Source organism: Odontomachus brunneus, unplaced genomic scaffold (genome assembly GCF_010583005.1).
Source record: "Odontomachus brunneus isolate Ranch 3 - 2012 unplaced genomic scaffold, Obru_v1 Obru_scaffold_013, whole genome shotgun sequence".
In the NCBI taxonomy this organism is placed as follows: Eukaryota; Metazoa; Arthropoda; class Insecta; order Hymenoptera; family Formicidae; genus Odontomachus; species Odontomachus brunneus.
In genome coordinates this window covers 189,150-213,052 of record NW_022639463.1, presented here as the reverse complement: position 1 = coordinate 213,052, position 23,903 = coordinate 189,150, and the positions used below count along the sequence as shown (strand labels likewise).

General features: G+C 38.5%; 6 protein-coding genes and 1 long non-coding RNA gene across 14 annotated transcripts in view; 4 read left to right on the top strand and 3 right to left on the bottom strand.

Annotated features, from left to right (window-relative positions):
• Nucleotides 1-225: 225 nt before the first annotated feature.
• On the top strand, nt 226-1,641 carry LOC116841164 (26S proteasome non-ATPase regulatory subunit 9). Its single transcript, XM_032808779.1, has 4 exons — nt 226-394; nt 475-574; nt 723-919; nt 1,317-1,641. The coding sequence occupies exons 1-4, from the start codon at nt 269-271 to the stop codon at nt 1,542-1,544; spliced, it is 651 nt and encodes a 216-aa protein (XP_032664670.1). The 5' UTR covers nt 226-268; the 3' UTR covers nt 1,545-1,641.
• A 631-nt stretch (nt 1,642-2,272) lies between these two features.
• On the top strand, nt 2,273-4,209 carry LOC116841161 (tryptophan--tRNA ligase, cytoplasmic). Its single transcript, XM_032808775.1, has 3 exons — nt 2,273-2,422; nt 2,672-3,609; nt 3,689-4,209. Exons 1-3 carry the CDS (start codon nt 2,302-2,304, stop codon nt 3,854-3,856), a joined length of 1,227 nt encoding a protein of 408 aa, XP_032664666.1. The 5' UTR covers nt 2,273-2,301; the 3' UTR covers nt 3,857-4,209.
• Nucleotides 4,210-4,971: 762 nt separating this feature from the next.
• LOC116841162 (protein phosphatase 1A) lies at nt 4,972-18,906 on the top strand. Of its 2 annotated transcripts, XM_032808777.1 has the most exons (6): nt 4,972-5,228; nt 5,517-6,413; nt 6,674-6,791; nt 9,375-9,492; nt 10,069-10,123; nt 15,510-18,906. In XM_032808777.1, the coding sequence occupies exons 2-6, from the start codon at nt 5,601-5,603 to the stop codon at nt 15,525-15,527; spliced, it is 1,122 nt and encodes a 373-aa protein (XP_032664668.1). In that variant the 5' UTR covers nt 4,972-5,228; nt 5,517-5,600; the 3' UTR covers nt 15,528-18,906. The 2 variants fall into 2 exon arrangements, with proteins under 2 accessions (XP_032664668.1, XP_032664667.1); XM_032808776.1 differs by lacking the exon at nt 15,510-18,906 and having other exon boundaries at nt 4,974-5,228; nt 10,069-12,797.
• Nucleotides 6,785-10,045, bottom strand: LOC116841167. 4 transcript variants are annotated; one of them, XR_004377509.1, is made up of 5 exons: nt 9,693-10,039; nt 9,356-9,555; nt 9,117-9,185; nt 8,746-8,909; nt 6,785-6,966 (listed from the first exon to the last, which is right to left on the bottom strand). It is a non-coding gene; the product is annotated as an uncharacterized LOC116841167 (long non-coding RNA). The 4 variants fall into 4 exon arrangements; XR_004377508.1 differs by lacking the exon at nt 6,785-6,966 and having other exon boundaries at nt 8,506-8,909; nt 9,356-9,590; nt 9,693-10,045; XR_004377507.1 differs by lacking the exon at nt 6,785-6,966 and having other exon boundaries at nt 8,506-8,909.
• LOC116841159 (beclin 1-associated autophagy-related key regulator) lies at nt 16,855-21,743 on the bottom strand. 3 transcript variants are annotated; one of them, XM_032808771.1, is made up of 10 exons: nt 21,181-21,743; nt 20,929-21,034; nt 20,645-20,726; nt 20,335-20,572; nt 20,056-20,246; nt 19,821-19,980; nt 19,487-19,660; nt 19,253-19,379; nt 19,000-19,182; nt 16,855-17,770 (listed from the first exon to the last, which is right to left on the bottom strand). In XM_032808771.1, exons 1-9 carry the CDS (start codon nt 21,378-21,380, stop codon nt 19,021-19,023), a joined length of 1,440 nt encoding a protein of 479 aa, XP_032664662.1. In that variant the 5' UTR covers nt 21,381-21,743; the 3' UTR covers nt 16,855-17,770; nt 19,000-19,020. The 3 variants fall into 3 exon arrangements, with proteins under 3 accessions (XP_032664662.1, XP_032664661.1, XP_032664663.1); XM_032808770.1 differs by having other exon boundaries at nt 16,855-19,182; nt 21,181-21,738; XM_032808772.1 differs by having other exon boundaries at nt 16,855-19,182; nt 19,821-20,031; nt 20,158-20,246; nt 21,181-21,420.
• A 147-nt stretch (nt 21,744-21,890) lies between these two features.
• Nucleotides 21,891-23,595, top strand: LOC116841165 (iron-sulfur cluster assembly 2 homolog, mitochondrial). 2 transcript variants are annotated; one of them, XM_032808781.1, is made up of 4 exons: nt 21,891-22,137; nt 22,439-22,618; nt 22,922-23,124; nt 23,359-23,595. In XM_032808781.1, exons 1-3 carry the CDS (start codon nt 21,929-21,931, stop codon nt 23,097-23,099), a joined length of 567 nt encoding a protein of 188 aa, XP_032664672.1. In that variant the 5' UTR covers nt 21,891-21,928; the 3' UTR covers nt 23,100-23,124; nt 23,359-23,595. The 2 variants fall into 2 exon arrangements, with proteins under 2 accessions (XP_032664672.1, XP_032664671.1); XM_032808780.1 differs by having other exon boundaries at nt 22,397-22,618.
• The window catches only part of LOC116841160 (spindle pole body component 110), a 3,453-nt gene continuing 2,739 nt past the window's right edge, over nt 23,190-23,903 (bottom strand). The window contains exon 5 of the mRNA XM_032808773.1: nt 23,190-23,827. Within this exon, the coding sequence (XP_032664664.1) occupies nt 23,807-23,827 (21 nt within the window). The 3' untranslated portion in view covers nt 23,190-23,806. The remainder of the gene's footprint in view (nt 23,828-23,903) is intronic.

Genomic DNA, 23,903 nt, shown 5'->3' with positions numbered 1-23,903 from the left:
TTGCACTAGTTTAGCAATACAGCTAAAAAGAACAGACCATTTGTTGTAAAGTATCATGACCGAAACCAGAAATTCGCGAAAATAGCGCGTTCCTCCAACATTTGTGGATATATCATAGATCTAAAAGAATACTTTGATAATCATTCAACGGTTATACATATGTTTTCTGAACGCATCCAAAGTGTCGAGTGTATTGCCGTGGGCCCCAAAAGGCGCGAATACGCACCTGATCGCTCGCGCATGCGACGCAAAATATCAGACGCAGCGGATGGTCGGAACAACCATGGTGGTCGACATGGAGCTACAAGAAGCTAAAGCCGCGGTATTTGAGCTGATGAAAGAAAAAGACAAGATCGAATCCGAACTGCGAACGCTAAAGGAGATCTTGGACAGCGTATGTGTGCCTTTTAACGTTATCACTGTTACGACCTGTCATACTTTCTATTGAAGTGTCATTCTACTGAATAATTGCAGAATCATGTCGACATGAGCGAACCATTGGTGGACTCTGAGCAATATCCTAGACAGGATATCGACGTTTATCAAGTGAGACGTGCGAGACACGACGTAATATGTGCGTGAATATCATCTTACATTAAAAAAAAGAATTCATGATCGCGTTTGAACATCGCCAAATTATTCACTCTTCTCAATTTCATACTAGAAGAAAAAAATTATACGATTGATGATCGAGTTCACATGAAAAGATGATTGATGTTTAGGTCTTACAAATGATCACAAGGCATTGATGACAAAGATTGAGGAGGGTCTACACAAAGTTCACACTTTAATGAAGGCAAGCGATGTACAACAGGCTGCAATTGATGTAATTGATGACACAAACAGTTGTGAGACAGAAACATCAGAGCCTTTTCTTAGAGTGAATTTAGTTTCACCTGGTTCACCAGCAGAAAGTGCAGTATGTTTCTATATTTTTGCTATGAGATCTTGTCAATATATTTATATTTGCGCAGTACATTTGTTTTTCTAATTGATGTTTAACTCGGCACAAATCATGTGTGGCTAACTCTAGCCTTTTTAAAACTGCTAATTTTTATTCAAAATATGTCATTACAAAAATAATATAAAACACTTTTTATATAAATAATATATTTGTAGATAGATAAAACATATATATATATATATATATATATATATATATATATATATATATATATATATATAATCTATATATAATCTATATATATAATCTACATATATAATATATATATGGTTCAGAGCATGACTTTTATTTACTTGGCCCATTAAATTTATTCGACTTTAGGCATTGAGATGAAGTCGTTCCTTTTTTTCAGGGACTTCAAGTGGGAGATCTTATACTGGAATTCGGATCGATTCGTTACCGAAACTTCAAGACTTTAACAGACATTAAAAGGCTGGCAGAAAACAGCAAATTCAGAGCAATCAATGTAAAGATAAAACGCAAGTCAGATATCACAGTTTTGTCCTTGACTCCACGTCCTTGGACTGGTGAAGGTCTCTTGGGTTGCAGCGTAATACCTCTCGAAGCAGTTGAGAGATAAAGTTACGTTGGGAAGTGATATATCAAGAGCTATAAACTGTTTATGTGTACCTGCCTTATTTATCAATAAATGTATCTTTGCTAAAATTATTAGTTTATTAGCATCTATATTCTTGTTATCGTTTCTATTCACAGAAATTTCATTCTTAAACACAATGTGTCCAGTGTGTAATTATTGAAATTGCAAATGCCGTTGATAACGAGAGTCACGATACAAAAAATCTCAAAAGTTGAGATATGTATAACAAAGATTTTTCGGAATAGGTTAGACAGAGTGCTTTCATATTATGGTATATATACGCGTTTTATCATAGGGTGAGTAAATCTCAAAAAGGAAATTACAATACCGACTACTACCGTGTTACTATATGCAGCTGGATACGAAAGTGCAGGGTTGTGTTCCAAAATTCTACTCGGTGGGTAGAGTATGTTTAATTGACCAATCATGATAAAGAAATTCTAGTTATTTTTGTTCTTATTGGTCAATTAAATGCTACTCTATCCGTCGAGTAGAGTTGTAGAACGTAGCCCAGTGATCATTACAATAACACAATGCAGCCCAGTAATCAAGGTGATTAACGAGACCCTTGAGCGTGGCGGTGTACTGTGTGCGCGTCATATAAGTGAAAGCGACGACATAACCTCTCGCGAGGCTTGATTGACAGTTGGTGACGGTGCGTACAAGTCAGATTGCGTGAGTCGCGTGTAATCGTTTTTGCTTGCAATTTACAAAAAGAAAAGTACTTAAGGAACGAAATATGACGACGGGAAATGGACAGATTCAAGTGGAAAACGGCGTCGCCGAAGACGAGGATGTCGTGACACCGTGGATAGTTGCGAGTACAAATGACTCTGGGATCGACTACGACAAATTGATCAGTGAGTGTATTTCGCAAAGAATAATTACCGAAAAGAAAGGAAGAATGTCACGATTTTGTGGCTCTATACTCTTGACAAGGCGCTAAGCAAATGATAAATTTGTTTCTTTCGGATCCAACTAGCGCTGCATCGTTGCACTCTTTTCCCTAACATATGCCTCTTGTTTTGTTCCAAAGGTGATTCAGCTAAAAGACCATTTAGATGACCAGTTGGCGATTTTTGAAGATAACATGCTTGTTCCTTTTGCAGAAAGATTCGGCAGCTCCAAGATCGACGACGAATTGTTGGCCAGATTCGAGAAGGCAACCGGCAAAAAGCCGCACCACTTTCTAAGAAGGGGCATATTTTTTTCTCACAGAGATATGCACACGATCCTGAATCTCTACGAGCAAGGGAAGCCGTTTTACCTGTACACAGGTAGAGGACCCAGTTCCGACGCGATGCATCTAGGCCATCTCATACCGTTCATGTTCTGCAAATGGTTGCAGGATGTGTTCGACGTGCCTCTGGTAATACAGTTGACGGACGATGAGAAAGCTATATGGAAGAACATCAAGATAGAGGATGCCATTAAGCTGGCCTATAGCAACGCGAGAGACATTATCGCATGTGGCTTCAATCCCGACAAGACCTTCATCTTCTCCAATTTGGAGCACATAGGCAACAATTCGGCCTTCTACCAGAATATGATTCGCATACAGAGATGCATAACGTTCAACCAGGTGAAGGGCATCTTCGGCTTCGGCGACAGCGACCCGATCGGCAAGATCGCTTTCCCACCGACGCAGGCGGCGCCGGCGGTCGCCAGCTCGTTCCCCTTCATCTTCAAAGACGCTAAGGTGCACTGCCTGATACCGTGCGCGATCGATCAGGATCCGTACTTTCGCATGACCCGCGACGTGACGCCCAAGCTCGGCTTCCCCAAGCCGGCTCTGCTGCACTCCAGCTTCTTCCCGGCGCTGCAAGGCTCCAAGACGAAGATGTCGGCGAGCGACAGCAACACCGCGATATTTCTCACGGATACCGCCAAGCAGATCAAGAACAAGATCAACAAGCACGCTTTCTCCGGTGGCCAGGCCACCGTGGAGGAGCACCGGCAGCTAGGTGGAAACTGCGAGGTCGACATCTCCTACCAGTGGCTGCGATTCTTCCTGGAGGACGATGTGCGACTGGAGGAGATCCGAAAGGCGAGCTCTCTTGTCAATCTGTTCACCTGAAGCAAAATTTCTTTTTAATTCGGTAAATTATAATTTGTTTTACTTGCAGGGCTACACTAGTGGGGAGATTTTAACGGGCGAACTTAAGAAGGAATTGATCGAGATATTGCAACGACTCGTGGCCGCGCATCAAGAAGCAAAGAGCAAGATAACGGAAGATGCTATCAAGCAGTTCATGATTCCTAGAGATCTCGGCTTTGTATCGAAAATGAAATAACTGTTTAGCTAAATGTTTTTCAACTCTGCGAAGCACCATCTCCTTCGTTAATCTAAGCTTCATACACTAGGGAACTATTTAAATTAATTTATTGCAGAGAACAGTGCACAGGGTGTACATTCAACTTTTTGTCGGTCTCTTTCGTTGGAAATACATTTTCTATGAACTTGTAAAAAAAAATATCCTTGTACAAAGTGTCAATAATAGTCTTATGTATTTGTAGTTTGTAGTATTTAAAATTTTGAGTGCGCGTAGCGGCACAAAACTGGCTTTCTTTTGCAGACAACTTCGCCAAACCCTTTTCGATCGCAAGATGATACAACGATGTAAGAATAAAAGCATGTTCAAACGGCCCCCACGTTTCAATTCTCGCTTCCACGCATGTGTCGCGCGAGGAGCTTATTCAAATATCACGCGAACGACTTGTTCCACTTTCTCACGATGATTTGAAACTGGGTCGAGCAATAGTACTCTTCTCCTCGGAACTCTCGTTACGCGCGCACGTGTGTACGGATACGCGAAATGCGTTGGGAGTTGAGAAGATCGAACAATCGTCGTCGATGACCGAACGATAAAGTTGGGGGGGGAGAGAGAGAGAGAGAGAGAGGGAGGCGGGACGCTTTCAAACGAACGTGGGGTGTATCTAGCTGTAAATAACGTTAATCCAATAATCCGTGGAACGGTCTTGCGGAATTCCTATCGGTTATATTGCAGCGGATCAATAAACCGATCCGTTGGACGTGTGTACGGCGCGAGCGTGATCGCGATCACGGAATCATGCCACGCGGTGTCGCGTGCCGTTAATCGATGCGCGAACGAACAATATGTACAACAAATGAGCGCGAAGGAGAAATTCAGCCGGCTGCGAAATCGCGCGCGCGCGCGCGCGAACGCTCTCAGTCCATTCGCACTCTCGAGAGTTCGTTCCGGTGTACGCGCGCGCACGACGGAGAGTTAATTTTACCTCTTTGTGACGACCCTATGAGACGAAATCGGCCGAACGGAAACGGCGCGGCGCCGATTGGCCGACGATGACGACAGATGTGCGGGCCGCTATTAATAAACTGGCGCATGCGCGTCGCGCCGGGTGCCGTGAGTATCCGCCATTCATGCGAGTCGATTTCGTTGTTCTGTGTGTGCAGGTTCGAGAGCGATCCATCCCAGCCAACCGAGTGGGACGTGCTGTGAGACAGTGGATATTTGCGATCTGCAGGAATCACGATGCGAGTGTTTTGAGAGGAAGAGAGAAAGAGAGAGAGAGAGAGATACATCACGCGTTCAGCAGCAGCAGCAGCCGCGGCGGCGGTGGTGGCTTCCACGCGCCTCGTATAGTATCCGAAGCGACGATGATACTTGGTCACGGTCCACCAACGTAAGTTCCCAATTCGTCCTCGCCGCGTCGACTATTTTAGTCGCGATAATTCGTCGCTTCTCGTCAGGTCGTCACTGGCGCCTTACCTCGTACCCGCTGCGCGAATGACGATGTCGGGCGTCACGATATGTGCGCCCCGCTCGTCGCTGGCGTGTATCGCGTGTGAAAACGTAGCATAGCGCGGCGTGGCGTAAGCGATCGGATGCTCGCGTCACTCACCGGTGCGCAGCTAGCTCCGCGGAAACGTGTGCGAGACCTTGTGTCGTTACACAATTGTTTGAATTTTAGGTGAAGACTTGCACGGAAGAGAAGGATGCTGAAATAATAGAGCGAGCGACAAAGCAGTCAGACGATAGATATTCGATTAGCGCTATGGGGGCATTTCTGGACACTCCGAAGACGGAGAAGTGCAACGAGCACGGCACCGGCAACGGCCTGCGTTACGCGGTCGCCAGCATGCAGGGTTGGCGGATAGAGATGGAGGACGCTCACCGAGCCATAACCGGTCTGGACGGTGGCCTCTCAGACTGGAGCTACTTCGCGGTGTTCGACGGCCACGCGGGTGCGTTAGTGTCGGCGCACAGCGCGGACAACCTGCTGGAGTGCATCATGCAGACGCAAGAGTTCAAGGCCGAGGACGTGATCCAGGGCATTCATTCTGGCTTCCTGCGGCTCGACCATCAGATGAGATTCCTGCCCGAGATGAGCTCCGGTACGGACAAGTCCGGCTCCACCGCGGTCTGCGCGTTCATATCCCCGAAGAACATCTTCATCGCCAACTGCGGCGACTCGCGGGCGGTGCTCTGCAGAGCCGGGGCGCCGGTCTTCTGGACGCGCGATCATAAGCCCGTGGAACCCGCCGAGAAGGAGAGGATCCAGAACGCGGGCGGCAGCGTCATGATCCAGAGAGTCAACGGCTCTCTGGCGGTGTCTCGGGCGTTGGGCGACTACGAGTACAAAAATCTCGCGGACCGTGGCCCCTGCGAGCAGTTAGTGTCGCCGGAACCAGAAATATTTGTGCGAGACAGAGACGATAAGCACGATGAGTTTCTAGTTTTAGCGTGTGATGGAATATGGGATGTAATGAACAACGAAGATTTATGTGATTTTATACATTCAAGGCTACTGGTAACGGATGATTTGGAGGCAGTTACCAATCTGGTTATAGACACGTGTCTTTACAAGGTACGATCCACCAGTCTATCGATCAATAAGCTAATCTATCAATTTCTCCACATACAAGACAACCCTTTCCCAATTATTTGTCACATTTATATCTCATTTTTCATCATGTAACGCGTGCAATATCTTCAACAAGTCTGAATTTTTTCCTCAAGACAATTCTACTCTTTCCAATGACGATTCAGGCAAGCGTTACATTCCAATCGTTTTCTTTTTTTCCTTTTAGTATAAAGAGTGTTCTTATGCGAGAAACTTTATTACAGGGTAGTAAAGATAATATGAGCATAGTTTTGGTGACGTTTCCGGCTGCACCGAAACCAAGTCCTGAGGCACAGAGACAGGAAGCTGAGCTGGAAATGGCGTTAGAAAGGAGGATTAAAGGTTCTTTCACTTTTCCATATTTACATTCATTATATTCTTTCTGTTGTTGCATTAATTCAAGGTCGCAGTGCCACACATAATATGCAGACTAGCGATATAATGGTAAATTAATATTCTTGTCTCCGTGTATAGTGTAGACACATTTAATTCTTCTTTGTTTCTATCTCGTAGAAATCTACACAAGTGTGAAGTAGCCAATTATAATGAACAAAGTGACAAAAAGAAAATATTTACAAAAATGTTTGAACAATATCAAAAAGTAGTTAAATATTATAACACGACTACCCGGGAGCAGTCATAGTATTATAATATTGCTAGAGAAATCCTACCAAATGATAAATCAGTTTGTCATTGTGTTAGATGTTGTGTTTTAAACAGGAGAAAAGTTATACATGTATGAATTTTATACATGTGCCATAAGATGCCATAAGATATAGCTAGTCATAAAGCCATCTACTACCACAGTAATAAAAATGTGTCTTTCCGTAATAGTGACATTTTTTTCTGGTATAAAATATGTACGCAAAACATAACAGTGATTACATAACTAAATTCTTCAAGTGTTAAAACTTGCACAATTAGTTGTACAAACTATACATGTAACAACAGTCACGCAACATGCGATTCCCACTTTTTAACATTGCACTATGTGATTAATAAAGTTTGTGTCCCATATATAAGATATGATACATATGTTTGCCAGAAAAGTTTATAAAGTTGTTTTATAATATTGTCCCGTGTGTCGATAAAAAAGTGCATACTCGTTGAAATTTTATCTAAATAATGTCTAACATGGTGCATCAATCGTTTTTTGAGCTTTCGTGATTTCCCTTGATACGAGTATTTTGTCCAAGTTTTAATTGTAAAATTATACACTTATGGTATATAACTTAAGTCTTTAACGTAAAAACGAGTGCAATTATGTGTGTGTTTCAATAAATTGTTATTCATTCAGGTTTCATGTTGTTAAAATTGTGCATATCTAACTATATATGTATATGTGTATGTATATGTACGTACACGCGCGCGCACGCACACACGCACATATGCACACATACATATTGAAAACTAATAACTTCTGCTATACATGTCAATATGCCATGTCGCTAAATTAATAAGAGAGCTCTTATTAAAAGGACTGAAATATGTTCTATCATAAAACTTATTAGAGATCGCACATTATATCGTAGCGTAACACATTTCCTTTTATTTTCTAGTTATCAGTATTGCTATAAATATACGTTCTAACGACATAATAATCCTAACGACATTTACGATTACAATCAGTCCTTTATATCATCTTTTTAAAGACTTCAAAAGAAAATATAATCACGTAAAATATATTAATGTAAATTATTTTACCATATGGCCGCAAGAAAGGAGTTATTGGCAAATATTAATATGACATTCTTTATCAATTTAACATACTTAAATAGATAATGCAGTAAGAATAACGTAAGAATGAAGATATATGTACGTACGTATGTGTGTGTGTGTGTGTGTTAAAAAACAAAATCTAACATTTTTTTGGCCATCACTAGATTGTTTTTCAAACGGCTTTTCAAATATTACATTCATCCGATATATATAATTATTGTCACAAAGAGACGCATTCCACCCTTGGAATTGATAAATTTAAAGTCAAATATATTGCAAAACTACATTATACAGAAAACATTATAAAGAAAATTATTTGTTCTTCTTTTTTTTTTCTTTTTTTTAAGTATACGTGTAAACTGTGTCACAGGTAGGTGCAAATTTTTTTACAAAGATTACACTTTTGATATTACTTTCTCAACAATGCATTTCTTATGGATGAATATTGCAACGGACCTTTTTTCTTTTCTCCCTCTCCATTTGTCTTGCAATATATGTAGGCACACAATTCCAGAGGTGGACATTTGCATTATACATTGATTTTGCTAAAAAGTTTCACTGAAATGTATCTACTTACGGAATATTTGTTTCCATAAGAAATGTAATATGTATGATTTATTCTCCCAGTTCCAAGTAGATGCATGTACACGATACAGCCATATTACATATCTCGATCCTTGTTGATTATTTTACAATTGGTTATATTATTCCCGCATCTTAATAAATTGCATGTAAAGACCTCTGCAATTAATATAATCGTAATTAGCGTACATACAAACATAGTCTACAATTTTTATTACAATTATTATTCACTCATTTTTAAATGTTCTTTAGGATTGAAAATATATACTTGTAATCATACACAAGTATGCAAGACGACAGTTACTTTAATAGAACAAAGGCAGATTATCATGGATACATTCAATGGAAAATTATATAAATACTTACGTTCATACGTTAAGCACATTTCGTTAAGCATATACTTGCAAAACAGCATTTAAAATTGTTGCACAAAATCTAAAAATCATTTAATTAATTGTAATCACGATATCCATATTTTGATATCCAACTTTAATATCTAACTATTCAAGTTTGTGCGCGCGCGCGCGCGCGCGTGTGTGTGTGTGTGGGCCTGCGTGCGTGCAGGAGAGAGAGATAAAGAGAGAGAGAGAAACTCATCTTAATACCTGTATTGTGTCTTTGTAGATATAGTCGCTGCAGAGGAGGATAAGAATGAATTCGATTATCTGAAAATGCTTGAACTTCTTAGAGGAGGCGACCAAGACTTTCCTCATTTGCCTCCTGGTGGAGGGCTTCATTCAAAGTGAGTTTAATATCGTTATAAAACAATTTTTATAGATGTAACATGTTAAGGGACATGTCCAAGCTTATATTTAAAAAAAAAAAATATATATTTTACACCTGTAAGTAATTTGTATCTCCAATTTCACAAAGGGTTAGTTTTTTCTATATGCAATTGCATATTACATAATTTTAATAGTAGAAATGGGCAATCGTACTTACATAATAAGTATGTGTGTGTAATTGTTTTCAAATATGTTTTGAGAAATATCTGCAACACATTGCTGCATAGCAAAAGAGAAAGCTAGTCGCGCGCATTTCTATCGGAAAGAACTGATAAACTTGTTGCTATCTCTGTAATGAGATCACTGTAAAGCGTTAGCGTTACTACTACCAAATACAGCCGAGTCAACAGTCTTTCATCAATTTGGCTAGATTCCAGAATATAATTAGATTCCTGTCGCAAGAGCCCTGCTGATCGATTTATACTTGAGTTCTCTACGTATATCTGCGAATGTATATATCAGAATTTACACATATTCTCAGGAATTTTACAAAGCCAAGTAATGATACGATCTTTTGTTTTTTCTTTTTTCAGGCAGCCCTTCATAGAAAAAGTGTTTCGGGAGGTATGTCCCAGCAAAGCGGATAGTGTAAGTGTTGGGTACGTCCCTTTGTCATAACTAACCCTTGTTCTTTTTCTACAAACATATACACATATACACGTACATACACACATGCTGCATCAAATGTACAATTATAATAATAAGACATGTTCCATGTGCATACAAAGATGCAGAACTTACCGAGAACATATTGATTTTAATAGTAATTTTTAATGTAAGAAAATCCCATCAATATGGAGCAAAATTGCTACAATGTTGTACCATAAACTTGACAGAACCAAGTTTGTCATAAAGGATGTAATTAGCATACTTCTATATGGTAAATTACGATTGGTAACAGATTAGTGCGTAAACTGATTAAATATTACATGGTATTGTTTTGGCGTAAATTTATTGAATATTACGTAATCTCGTAAGTTTTTCCGTCTATCTATCCAACTCCCCCCCCTCTCTTTCTCTCTCTTTCTCTCTCTTTCTCTCTCTCTCTCTCTATCCACTCCTCCTTTCTTTCTCTCCTTTCCTCCTCTTTCTTTATCAACCTATTTATCTATTCGTGCTATTTGTTTAAAGCTCAAGCTATGTTAAAATAATTTCCTTTATTCGTCATAGCTTCAGTGATTTTGCGGAAACCATTGAAATAGTTTTCACAAACAGATTATGTATTTATCGAAGGGATATATATTTCTAAAAGATTAGATTTATTTAATTGCGTTGGGATAAATGTGTGGCCGAAACTTAAGAGCTGTATCGTTAGAACGAACAGGCTTAATTGTAAGCTTACTTAATTAAGCTTCGTTATTGTTTGCAAATTACTCATTTGCAAATTAAGCCAGTTAATAATTTTAATAAAATAGTACAAGTATAATATCAACTACAGGGAACTAAAGATAGTTACACAAATGCGATCTTGATTTTTAACAAGCACTCCTATTTTCCGAACGATATTTTATTTAGAATATAGGAGAGAGATTGGACAAATTTCCGTTACATAGCAAACGCAGGGAATTGTTTTTACAATTAATGGCATATTTCGAGAGAAGGTGCAAATTCTTGTATAGTTTACAAATAATCCCAATTATAGTCAATTATCTTTTCATCGTTTAACAAGCTTTCCTTTTATAACCATCACTATTGTTGGACTTTATTATAAGTTTCTCCATCAGAAAAAAGTGTGAAAAAGTGTTTATATGAATATTATTATACACACATGCAGAGGGTTTAGAGATATTATACTAAGAAATAGATGCAGAGACGTGTAAGTGAGGTGAAAATGAAAAATTAGATAATACGGGAACTAATATAAAAAAGGGTACAAGTTTTAATATAATATAAATAATGTAAAGAAAGATATTAATATAGAGAGTATACATGTTATTATATGTGTATGTGCATTTATTTGAGGATATTTTAAAAGAGCAGTAACCTTGAAATATTTAATCACTGTGAAGTTTGCACAATAGAGTAAATAATATATACATTTTATACCGCTTGCATAGCTCTTTCACACACGAACAAAATTTAACGTTATCTTCATCGAGAGTATATGTACTTTCCTCATGCAACAATGTACAAAGTCATTTCTGTATTACAATGTATGCGCGGTAGATGACAAAATGAAATTCGTCGAATTCGACAAGAAACTTAGTAGAGTATTTCTGTCATACCCTCTTGCCATGTTGATAAGAACGCGTAATATTGCTCTATATAATACACACACATTTTATATATATATATATATACACACACACACACACACACACATATATACATATATACACAATTATATATTTTTGTAGATCTAGCAAATTAGCGCTCAGAATATTTACTTTGATCGGCGTTTCTTGCTCTTCATTTACTACTACTTCCCGATGCGGATTATGAGAACATTGGTCTATGGTGTAGAATGCGATACTTTTCATACGAGAGAAGAGTGGGAAACCTGATCGTTTAGTTTTAAAATTGTCAATCATCTGTATATACACGGAAAAGTTGTGTCCAAGAAACTATGTACTGATATTTTCTTCGAATAATTTAAAAAGATGAATTTATAGCACGTATATAGCAAGGGGGCCTTGAGTTTAGTTTCTTGCGGCATTATTGTGCTTTGTGAGCGTCATGTGACTTGTAATTTTATATGTTGAGTGTAGAATGGATTTGAACGAGACGTGCGCGACTCGTACGCTCAAACAGATGCATCGTTAAATTTGTAATTCGAGTTTGTTACATATGGCTCGCGATCGACTATCGCGTTATCCGTACGTTTTTCCATCAACATGTGTGCATGCGTACACACAGGCACGCACGCGCGTGTGCGTATAAAAATATAGATAAATCAATCTCACATGCGGACAATGGAATAACGCATATCAAACCGATTCGTCTTTGACCCTTGCGATCATTTTCCATTCGCATCCATAGAGACGTCTTCGTTGGGGAGAAAGATGAGAAAGGAAACTATACGTCAAGGCCATTCTCGCACTCACACGATGAAGCATATACATATACCAAAGTATATTACCGTTTCTGGTTATGAAAAGAAATATCCTGGAATTAACAAAGTTAACGATCTATTATCACAGTTTTAAAGTAATATATTAGAAATATAAATATAAAAATCCTATATACGCGCGCAGAGAATGAATGAACTCTCTATTTTTACTAACACACCGTCTCACTAAATATATGTAAAGATACTAACGTATTTCGAACCTTTTTGTTTCGAATTTAATCGATAACACCATTTCTCGGTTTTATTGTATAAATTATATATATATATATATATATATATACATATATACATATATACATAACACATACATGTGAAAATATATATTTATAATTTCCCAAATGTGTAAAGTCTAATTAGAGACATTACATAGAGTACCTAGACTACAAAGTTATACTTAACAAGGAAAAAAAAAGAAATACTTTCGCTGCGCTATTGTGCCTCATCTAGTAACAATGGTGTAACGCTCGTATCGATGGTATGTGTTTCCAAGTCGTATCGCAAGCTATAGAACCATATGCAAATATGCTTTTAAAGAAGGGATTATAAATGTTTGGCGGAACTACACGCGAATTTGATTCATGATAGCAATTTACGAATGATATCGAACATTTATACGGTTAATGTAAGCCACTTACTTCGTAGGAATTTCAGTTTAGTTACAATTTTTAATATGGGCTATCATTCTTCTGTAGCGATATACTTTTTTTCTTTTTTACACATAGTCCTATTCTGCCACATCGAATAACAATATGCATCACTGTGCTAAACGAAACTCGCAAGGGGTCACGATTACATACGAAATGACAAACCGATTGCTGCTTCTATACCGTTACGGAGAAACCTGTGATTTGTACTTATTTACTATATATTTTCTCGAATACTTGAATATTTATACTCTACAGAATGGGACTATTGAGAGACAAAAATTGTGTAAAATATATGCCTTCATAAAAACAAAAAAGTAGTATTTTTTTGATTACACTGTTACATAGGATTATATATATCGGTTAAGTTTACAGTCGACACAATTGTGACAGTGGGCTAATTGTGTGACGTCGTTTTGAAAATATTACCAACACTGTTGTGTGCTCTCTGAGTAATATATATATATATATATATATATATATATATATATATATATATATATATATATCAAACGATATATATCAAACTTGTTCATTTTATTGTCGACAAGCAAACGTAACGTCGTACACTCCTCCTGTCGCAATTATCCTCATAGATCTTTGTATACGTTTAATTTTTTAAACGTTTCACAATTTCAATGAGCGCGCGCGCACACATACACGAACACACACATACATATGTCGGCACACTCTTTTCAAGATATATTTAACCATTTATTATCATATTAATACTTTGCGCAAACACAGATATACACACTATAGATGAAACCTATGATGTACTAAAGGTGAAAAATCTTTTCTTCATTTTTCGGGCCGCGTTGAAACTGCAGCGCAATTTTTAGGATTCGTAACGTTAGTTTTCTTCTTTATTTTAGAAGAAAGGGTGTGAAGATTAACGGGAAATTAGATTTGACATTATTGGCTTATTTTTTTACGATATTTGCGCAAAGATGTATAGGCGAAGCTTAAAAAAATGCAAAATTTCGGTAGCTCAAATAACGCTGATATTTTAGATATATCTTTATCATGGGTAGACTCGTAAATGTTCATATCATACTTATCTGTATTTACTGTGTATAATATGCGCGTATATGCAGTTAAAATGATTGAATGAGGAATGAGTCTTTCGTTTTTGTGAGCAAGCGTGTACATAATTTGCGACTTATTTTCTAGCAATTACGCGCGCTCGTATTGTCGCGGGGTTCACACATTATTGAAATATTCTTGCGTTTATTGTTTGCATCGCCGCTACGACATACCACGGTTTCGATGAGAATTACATCTTTTACATGTTGTTTTTTCGGCGTTCTTGTTTTTATTCGTGTCATGCGTTTTCCCTGGAAATATGCTATTAATATTATACAGTCGACAGAGTCCCGATCTCTGATATCCGATACACTTGATACGTATCTGCGCGCGCGCGCGAGAGAGAGAGAGAGAGAGAGAGAGAGAGAGAGAGAGAGAGGTATCTTTAGAAAATTTATATCTAATTTATCTCTCTGCTTCTCTTGACAATACCACTTTATAATTACTCGTTATATTTTCGCGACGTGACTGTAAACTATGGACGTATATGTAAAAACGTATCGAACGTACGTGATCATTTATTCGTTGGACAACATGGTGCATTGTGAGAATACAAGTAGATACGAGATCACACAACGTTCCTGTGTTATATCTCTGATTGATTTGCAATTTGTGTTGGTTTTCATCCGTGCATCTTAGTCTTCTGATCGTTCCTACAATACTTGATCACGGGACAATAGTTGACTTGGTTTAAGTCTGTAATACGTGCAACGTTACTGATACTTGAGGACAAACAACATTAACGATATCTTACCTCTAAAGTATGTAAGTATATAATTTATATTATTAATTTGCATCCTTAAGTATTTTTTAGAACATCATCTTCTTGCAGTACATTATATAGTGGTATTGTTCAAATATTTACGTACTAATGCATAGCAACTGTTAGATTATCAATCAACAGTAGTATTCTTTATAAAGTTTCCCTGTACATACATACAGTCAAGATTATCGAAACTTTTGCACGATTTGGTGTACTTTAGTGCCGAATCGACCACACACGTACACTTTGGTACTTGAAAAAATAATCTAATATCTATACAAGATACATATATGTGTACATACAGAGCCACACATCCGCATACACACATACATCACTCCCGTCATATGTTATAGATCTTGCAAATAGTTGTATGTGCAAAAATTAAAATATCGTGTAATGATGTGCTTACAGAAATCACAGAGCAGTTAAGTATACACAATACGTATACAATTTCGTACATGTGAAATTGCGATAGACTGGCCAATCCGAAAGTGATGAAAATGAAAATGTCTGTCGTCAGGAGAATCATAATGGAGTTGCTACGTTGAACAAAAACTGTGCGATATGGTAATTGGAAAGAGTAATTGGATAGTTCTCGCAATTATAAAATATTATTATTACCAAAACGATTTCGAGATAACTTTGACGCCACAATTTAACAATTATTTTCGGTGCAACATGATGCGGAGTCTCAAATCGCGATGACTTTTCAGTTTTGTCTACTGTTACGTTATACAAGTACTAAAAAAACTAGTGAAACACACACTAAATCAGATCAAAGTTGGATTACAAGATTTAGAATACGCATCGTCAATTTTTTATCATAATAATTTTTTTCAGTAATTTATTAATTTTTTCATAGTGCGAGGTCAGCTACGACGACCGACTGAGCGACTTTTAGCGATTGAACGCCAATTTACAATGTACAAACAATCTGTACATAAAAAAATGTAATTTAAACAAATGTAGTTGGACTTGCAAGTATATATTAGTATAGTTCAATCGCTACAGATACACCGTATTTGATATTGCAATACGTACGGCAACAATAGTAGCAGATATAGTTTCCGCCAATTTCTTGATATCTTTACCAAGCATTAGTAGTCGACAATGACCGACTGCACACAGGCTTTTATCTTTTATCGCGGTTTTCATCATCGCAAACACCTTCGCGGAAAGTGTCCCTGTACATTGCGGCGTCAAAGCTATCGGAATATTTTCACAAACTATGTTACGTCACACTCGTCGTTGGTAAAAGAACACATTGTACAAAGCATTTTATCCTCACCGAAACGGCGAGACGAGATCGTTCATTATATTTCAAGCGAGTCTGTGCTATACGAATAACCGATAGTTGTAAGAACGGCGTGTCGTTGTGCGCCCAATTACTTTTGGCTATTAAATTAGGGACCGAATGCATCGTACGTGAAGCTGAATAAACTACTTCAGAGAATCATCGCATCTTCTTTCTGCGAATTGACACTTATGTTTGAAACTTGTGCTCACAGTTGTCGATTTTTCTTTCTTCTATTTTTTCTTTTGTTCTCTTTTTGTTAAATCACATTTAAATGTATATCGCGCCTCTTGTGCAGCTAAAACGATTTTATCGAGCTACGTAATAAACCCTTTGCCTTTTACACAAAAACGAAAGAAAATGCTCATTTCTTGCTTCCTGTTGTGCATTTTAGAACTTTTCTGTCTTATGTACATACGTATGTGTGCACATGTATGTATAGGATATAACACACCAAAGAGATCGCACTTTTACATATTTATTCCAAAATATCGAAGAAGATACAAAAGATCTAAAACGGTATGTACCGTCAATTGGTATATTTAAAAAGTATGCTTTTTGTCGTTAATATTACTTAGACATACGGAGTAATAATGATATAAAAAAGAAAACAAGAGAGAGAGAGAGAGAGAGAGAGAGAGAGAGAGAGAGAGAAAGAGAAAACAGGTCCTATTTTACTCGAGGTATCACAATGTATCTTTGTTCAGATAAAACATAGCCATTTTACACAGTAATAAGATACAAATTACATATATACCATTCGCACATACGCACGCCGACACATGCACGCGATAATTATTTAACCTACTTGACATATCGTATTTTTGTACATTTCTAAAAATGTGTGATGCTCTCGAGTTGTTGCGTTTTACGACTGAAATTCCTTTCGTCTTACACTCCAACTTAAGTAACGCTTTTTTTAATATCACACACAAACGGCAATTATATTAAATTAATTAGATATGCATCGTTATGTAAATGTGGTGAGACACGCGATAGTTTCAGCATTCCAATATCTCATAGTTTGTTGTTGTCCGTTCGTAAAATCACGTTTTACTACGTGTCACAATGTAACATGTTACATTGCTCCGAAAATTGGATATACACATAGGAGAAAATGATGCGGTATTATAAATAGATGAACACACACATAATCTGTCTATGTTACCTATCTACATTTCTTCTTCCCATTTTATCCCTACATGTATGCCTAAGAAGTATCTGCGCTTATAAAAATCACGAATGTGTGTTTACGGTACGAATACATTGCGTAAAAAGCATCTTCTTAATCACCAAATAGATTACGTTTGTGTGTAAACTTAGATCGTGTGAATGAATAATTATCGACTACCTTCCTCCTGGCTTTCTCCGCGATACTCTAGAATAACCAGAAATAAGTTATTATTTGCTTATTTAAGAAACGTGAAAAATTCGATTCAACGCGATGTACAAAAATAAAACTAAATTATTACAAACTGACCGCGCACGAAATATTATATTCAATTAAAAAGAGGGAAAATCATCTACGTACAATAGTGTCTTAGTTTCTCACGGATGACCATATATTTCAAAATACTGGTAATCCTGCTCTCTCATCTTGCTGTACTTAATACAATTGAATCCAATTAACGCGTAATACTTGCCTCTCTTATATTATTAAGTATGAAACGTTTAATAAATCTTATCTTTTTTTATACTACATGGTAGAAAATATACGCGATACACAATGTTTCTCCATATATAGTTCCCGTGTTAAAAACATTTCAGAATTCATTTAACATATCAATTGAACTGCATTAATTTTCCCGATATTATATAGGATTAATACATTATTGCGATCGGACTGTTTGTCGCCGAGCAAAAGATCGTAAGATATTGGATACAATGATCCCATACAATGATAATTACAATATCGAAAAGATCTAATTTCGATATTGGTTGCGCTCACTCTTTCTTTCCCTCCACACACACACACACACACACGCATACACACACACATACACACACCAAATACAAGATATATCAACGGCAAATTTAACCCAGGGAAGCGTGTCTTGGCGCGTCCTTTTCGTGTATATACTTTAATCAACGAATGTACAATAATGTCCAGAGTGCAGTGAGCATAGAAAAGGCAGTCATTGCACATATTCGGTCGTAACAAGTTTTATAGCTACGTGTTTTGCTAATTAATATACACATTCTGCTTCCGCATACTATTAATATATCCGTCTCTCATTGTATCACGCAATCTAAACTATTACTCGTGGTGCGTCGAAATATAAAATGTCCATAAATTCGTTAAACGACTATGCTATTTATATATTTACTCTAATCCTTCTTCTCTCTCGATTTACTTTATAATTCAATTAAGTTAGATTAGTTTTAACGAAATCTGTCACAGCGTATATTTGAACTACTTTGAATGTCACGCAAGAAAGTCGCGTGTATATCCATACTCTCTCCCTGCTACGCAAATATTATCGTACGAAACGTAAATACACCTCTTACACATCACGTTTGTGTCGAAGTGCCCTCGCGGGTTTTCCGCTCTTCGCGACTTGGAGAGAAATCGAGACGCAACAAATCTCCGTATAAAATGAAACCTGCCTTTTATCCGTAAGGAAAAAGTTACTTGTTAGTCCAACCTCGCCAGATCGAGGCGATACTGGCCGCTGCACTCGTTACCAAGCCACCGGCAACACTCTGATGCACTTGCATACTAGAGGCCTGCTGAGTAACCATCGCACTAGGAATAGGTACTGTCATTTCGGGACAAGCGATATTCGGCACCTGTCGACACACGATCGCGTTAATTGCGTTGCAGTTCGGTCTTGTAAAAACAAAAAAGAATACAACTCACCGCTTCCCATCCCGCACACGCATCTTCCTCCTCGTCGGAACCCGAATCGTCACTGTTTTCCAAATCAGGAATCAACTGATTGTGAAGTTGTGCTATTATAGCCGGATCAGCTTCCATTGGTCCAATTCTACGACGTATGTCACGTCAACATATTGTAATTTGTAAAGACTTTTCAACCATATCATTAATTATTTTTTAACAAGAAACGTTAATTCATTTTGTGGAATGCATTACCTTCCCAAGTCACTAATTTCAGTATTGAGCAAGTGCATCAGATTTTGCAAAGTATGCATCGGATGTAAAACCCTTGTGTCGGTATTTTGCGTAAAGCACAAGTGTAATACGTTGCTGTTTAACCTTGCTACTTTCCTGGCGAATTTTTGATCCGACATTTCATGTCCAAATTCCCTGAAAGAAGCAACGTATGTTTTTGAAAAGCAATCTTCATGTCTTTGACATCTGGATGGAAGAAAATTGCGTATCTCTATGAGTGTATGTGCGCGCACGCGCAAAGGATGTATTACACACAAGTTTGAAAAGGACTTTCTCTTGTATATTAGATACATACCCACATGTAAGTTTGTACGGTAACTTTACGTTAACGAAAGAAGCAATAACATTAACGAGTTGTGTAGTGAAGGATAAACCAGCGCTGATATTGTACGCCGGATTGTGCATCGCATTTTCTCTGTTTGCACCTGTTGGTACGCCGTCCTTGTTCGCTGCGACTGCAGAAGAATTCGTATATTGTACGTGTATATCACTTTCTGACGTCATTCCTAGAACAGAACAGGCATAATTACCCCAATGAGAGTAAGCGCTATAGTCTCCCGTCCCTGGCAATGTTGGTTCGACTATACAATGACGGATTTCCGACGAATTTTCTTTGTCGCTGATCCATCTACCTCGGACATACGATGTGCCTGACGCTTCCGCTAACGCAGAGGTGACGATATCTGAGGTTGTACTGTCGCTGTCTTCGCTGCTACACAAACTGTAAATAATGGGAAATGGTCTATTCTTTGGGCGCAAATTAACTGAAGTCTTGCTGAAAGGACCCTGAGATAAAAATGTGATGATACCTCCTGTTTGGCTGAACCCGAGATAACGGAAAGATATATTGAATTAGTTGGCTGATGGTAGTTCTGATAACGTTTTTGAGTTGCTCCCTCTTTCTATCCACTGCTTCTTGCTGTTTCTCTCGCTTAGCCTTCAAGCTGCTAACATAACAATGCAATTTTTCTACTCTCTCCTCGTGCCTTGGCAAACGCTGAATTAATTGCGAGTTGCTGTCTTTTAGAATGTTCAAACGCTGATTGCCTGTATATAAAAAAATCAACATCAAGATGATAAAAGTATTTAGCAAGATCTAGTTGCAAAAATTTGGCTCACCTCTGTGGATACTCTGTTTTGTCTCATTCACCAAGCTTTGAAGAAGTCTGACTCTTTCTTTACAGATATTTATATCACATATCTGAAACAAAATATACAAGATATGAAGCATCATGCGAAACAGATAAATGTAATGGCTGCGTTGAAACCGAGAAAGCTGCTTTGTGAACTTAATGTATTCAGCCAAGATATTAATTTGTATAACAGTGTATACCAAGTATATACATATACACGCATACATACAAACACATAGATTGATATTATTCATGTTTCGTGTACAGTACCAGTTTGTCTTTTTGCTTGCGCCTCTCGAGAGCCTTTACGCACTTCTCCTCCAACTGAGCTCTAGCGGCTTTTAGTCGTAGCAACCGCATCTGCTTGTCCGCAAACCTGAAAGTAGCATCATCAGGTAATTACAATACTTGCGCCGCAAGCATTATCCGAGTATTCCGCCAAAGTTTGTCAAAGTTTCGGCTTCGAAGCGGAAAGTCCGCGCGATTTCGCGTAAATTTTCACGACACGAGCGGGTAACGTACCGTTCAGAGTAAACCGCGTTCGAGTGCGTGAAATCGCCGTTTTGGATGCACTGGCGGCAGTGGAAGATCCGACGGCTGCTGTGACACAGCGGGCACTTGAGCAGGCTCGCGCTCAAGCGATTGGACACGTCCTCCAACTCGGAAGACAGCTGAAAGTCCGCGGGTGCAGTGCAGGAGCCGTCGGAGCTGCTCGTCGCCATAACCGACCAACGCGGCGGTCGACTTCAACAACCAGTCTGCCTTCCACCACGTACGACTGCTCCTCTCTCGTGTTGTGCCTCATCAGCTGATCCACTGTTTACTCGCGCCGTCGCCGTCGCCGCCACCGCTACCGTCACCGCCGCAACGACGCCTCGCAATGGTCGCCTCGCAAATTACACACCTTTCGCCTCCACCCCTTCCATTCTCTGTATCTCTTCAACTGTCTTTTACGTGTCACGACGACGTGATCATGACGACGCTCCTCGAACGGAAGTGTCCGTTCCTATCGGCCGAAAGTTTTCTTTATCTTTTGCGAATAATTGTCTTCTCTCTCCCCCTCTCTCTCTCTCTCTCTCTCTCTCTCTCTCTAGAATGTTGCATGCAAGAGATTTCCGCAAATCACCTCCAAGTTACGCACGAAACTCGCGAATCGTTGAGAAATATCGTTGGCGTTAGACACGACTGTGGTACTGCGAAAATCTAGTGCGCCCAATCAGAATAGAATTGGAGATTGTCCAAAAACGGCGACGGTTCACGTCGACCGAGCATGCTCGATCGAAATAACGTCCGTTTCGCATCGTCAATTTGTCCGAGACTTTGGAAATGGCGCGAAAATCAACGTACGCGAGATGCGCATTCGTCGGTGGCGCTCCATCAGCTGATGCGCCCGATTAAAAACATGGCGAAGTTGAGCCATGCTGTGTGGGATCTCTCTTCGAACTTTGCGGCGAATCGCTATTTTTCTCGCTTGTTGACGTAAGTAAATCTCAAGCTCACACGTTAACGTTTACTCTCGCAAGATAGTTGCACGTCGTGCTGGTAGAACATAACAGCGGTGAATGGTGTGTGATTGTGCGAAAGAAAAGTAGATGTATCATACATACATATATATATATATATATATATATATATTTTTTTTTTTTTTGTAATTTATAATAAATTTTGAGAACCAATATGAATTGTATACAGGCATCTCTTTAACGTTGCCGCTAAAGAATTTATGATATATTCATAGTTCACCATGGTACAATATATCCATGGTTACATCATCCCATAGACTGTCAACGAACGTTGCTGTCAAATCCGAAGACGCTTTGATTATAAGCGACAGTTGCGTGAAGCGTTTGAAGGAAATCGCGAGCGATGATACGAGTCTGAGAGTCACCGTCGAGGGTGGTGGTTGCTCTGGATTTCAATACAAATTTGACCTAGACTCAAATGTACACGAAGATGACAGGTACGCAAAACCCCGCGAAGGGATGAGATCAGGTTGTTCTCTGATTGGTGCCGCATGTCCTTCGTGAATTTGTTTCTTGCGTTTCGTGAAGGTGCCACTCCAGTTTCTTCGGAAGAGGTGTCGGATCGCTTCTTTACTGAAGAAATAAACTGGAATGTTCGCGAAACGCCGAAAACAAATTCACGAAAGACGTGGCACCAATTCGCAATCCAGACCAAGTATTTTACCGTACCGCAAAAATCTAAGAGAAATCTAATCTCGCGAATTTGATTAAATTAGATTAACACACTTTTTGCTTTATAGAGTATTTCAGAGGGATGGCACCAAGGTGATTATAGACTCGACATCATTGGAATATGTGAAAGGATCAACAATAGAGTTTCATACAGAACTTATACGGTCTGCCTTTAGAATAACAAATAATCCTTTAGCTGAACAAGGATGCAGTTGCGGTGCTAGCTTTGCCATTAAAGTGGAATAGATCATGCTGGATACATCTATTCGTAGTAAGTCAATAAGTCGATTTATAATAAATTGGATTCAGACTTTTTAAGCAGTTGGTGCAAAGATCAATTAGAGAATTGAATTTTATTTATAATTAAAACACGCAAAGCAATACATGTAGTTGCTTTGGCAAATATACATTGATTTTTATCACAACACCTACTGCAAAACAGTAGCTGTACACATTTTTCGTGTAGTTTCTTAATACTTAATAAGGAATAATTTACAATTTGCAGTTGTAGAGGTATCTGTTTATATCTCGACCAACTATGAACGTGCCCCTACAAGTGATACCAAAAACACCTTTTCTATCGTTGTTAATTTAGATTGTACAATTTATCCTGTACCGCAAGTTGATCGCTGTAAACAAGTGTGAGCAAATAGAAACAATCGTTGCGTCTCTGTATGTAACATAGAAGATGAGCTAAATCTCAGTAATGTATAAGCGTATCATAAAAAAAAGAACATCTTAATGTTGATAAACTCTCATTTTGATTGCATAAATAATGTAACGTCGAGTTAGAGAGCTCGCGCGAGTTAAGGATACGGGTAGGTGCGAAGGTATGTAAATCAACCCGCTGGGTCGCAAGTATGAGCTGTATGTATGTGTACATAAAATTATGTCGATCGCGATAAGACCATGTCACTGATGGAATGTCAATGAACATTCTATGTGGATCACTTTTATTTTCCCTTTTTACTATTCTGAAAGAGAAACATATCGTCGATCAAAACATTTTTATAAAAAAAATCCTTACGCTTCTCTCCCCCCCCCCCCTTT

Coding starts and splice junctions, on each gene's coding strand:
- LOC116841164 (XM_032808779.1), top strand. CDS start 269: ATGGTCGGAACAACCATGGTGGTCGACATGGAGCTACAAGAAGCTAAA. Junction 395..474: donor TAAAGGAGATCTTGGACAGC/GTATGTGTGCCT, acceptor GAATAATTGCAG/AATCATGTCGACATGAGCGA. Junction 575..722: donor TGCGAGACACGACGTAATAT/GTGCGTGAATAT, acceptor ATTGATGTTTAG/GTCTTACAAATGATCACAAG.
- LOC116841161 (XM_032808775.1), top strand. CDS start 2,302: ATGACGACGGGAAATGGACAGATTCAAGTGGAAAACGGCGTCGCCGAA. Junction 2,423..2,671: donor CGACTACGACAAATTGATCA/GTGAGTGTATTT, acceptor TTCCTTTTGCAG/AAAGATTCGGCAGCTCCAAG. Junction 3,610..3,688: donor GACTGGAGGAGATCCGAAAG/GCGAGCTCTCTT, acceptor TTTTACTTGCAG/GGCTACACTAGTGGGGAGAT.
- LOC116841162 (XM_032808776.1), top strand. CDS start 5,601: ATGGGGGCATTTCTGGACACTCCGAAGACGGAGAAGTGCAACGAGCAC. Junction 6,414..6,673: donor TAGACACGTGTCTTTACAAG/GTACGATCCACC, acceptor ACTTTATTACAG/GGTAGTAAAGATAATATGAG. Junction 9,493..10,068: donor GGTGGAGGGCTTCATTCAAA/GTGAGTTTAATA, acceptor TTCTTTTTTCAG/GCAGCCCTTCATAGAAAAAG.
- LOC116841159 (XM_032808771.1), bottom strand. CDS start 21,380: ATGGCGACGAGCAGCTCCGACGGCTCCTGCACTGCACCCGCGGACTTT. Junction 20,247..20,334: donor CGGGTTCAGCCAAACAGGAG/GTATCATCACAT, acceptor CATTATTTACAG/TTTGTGTAGCAGCGAAGACA. Junction 19,981..20,055: donor TAGCGCTTACTCTCATTGGG/GTAATTATGCCT, acceptor ATTCTTCTGCAG/TCGCAGCGAACAAGGACGGC.
- LOC116841165 (XM_032808780.1), top strand. CDS start 21,929: ATGCTCGATCGAAATAACGTCCGTTTCGCATCGTCAATTTGTCCGAGA. Junction 22,138..22,396: donor TATTTTTCTCGCTTGTTGAC/GTAAGTAAATCT, acceptor ATATATTCATAG/TTCACCATGGTACAATATAT. Junction 22,619..22,921: donor AATGTACACGAAGATGACAG/GTACGCAAAACC, acceptor TTTGCTTTATAG/AGTATTTCAGAGGGATGGCA.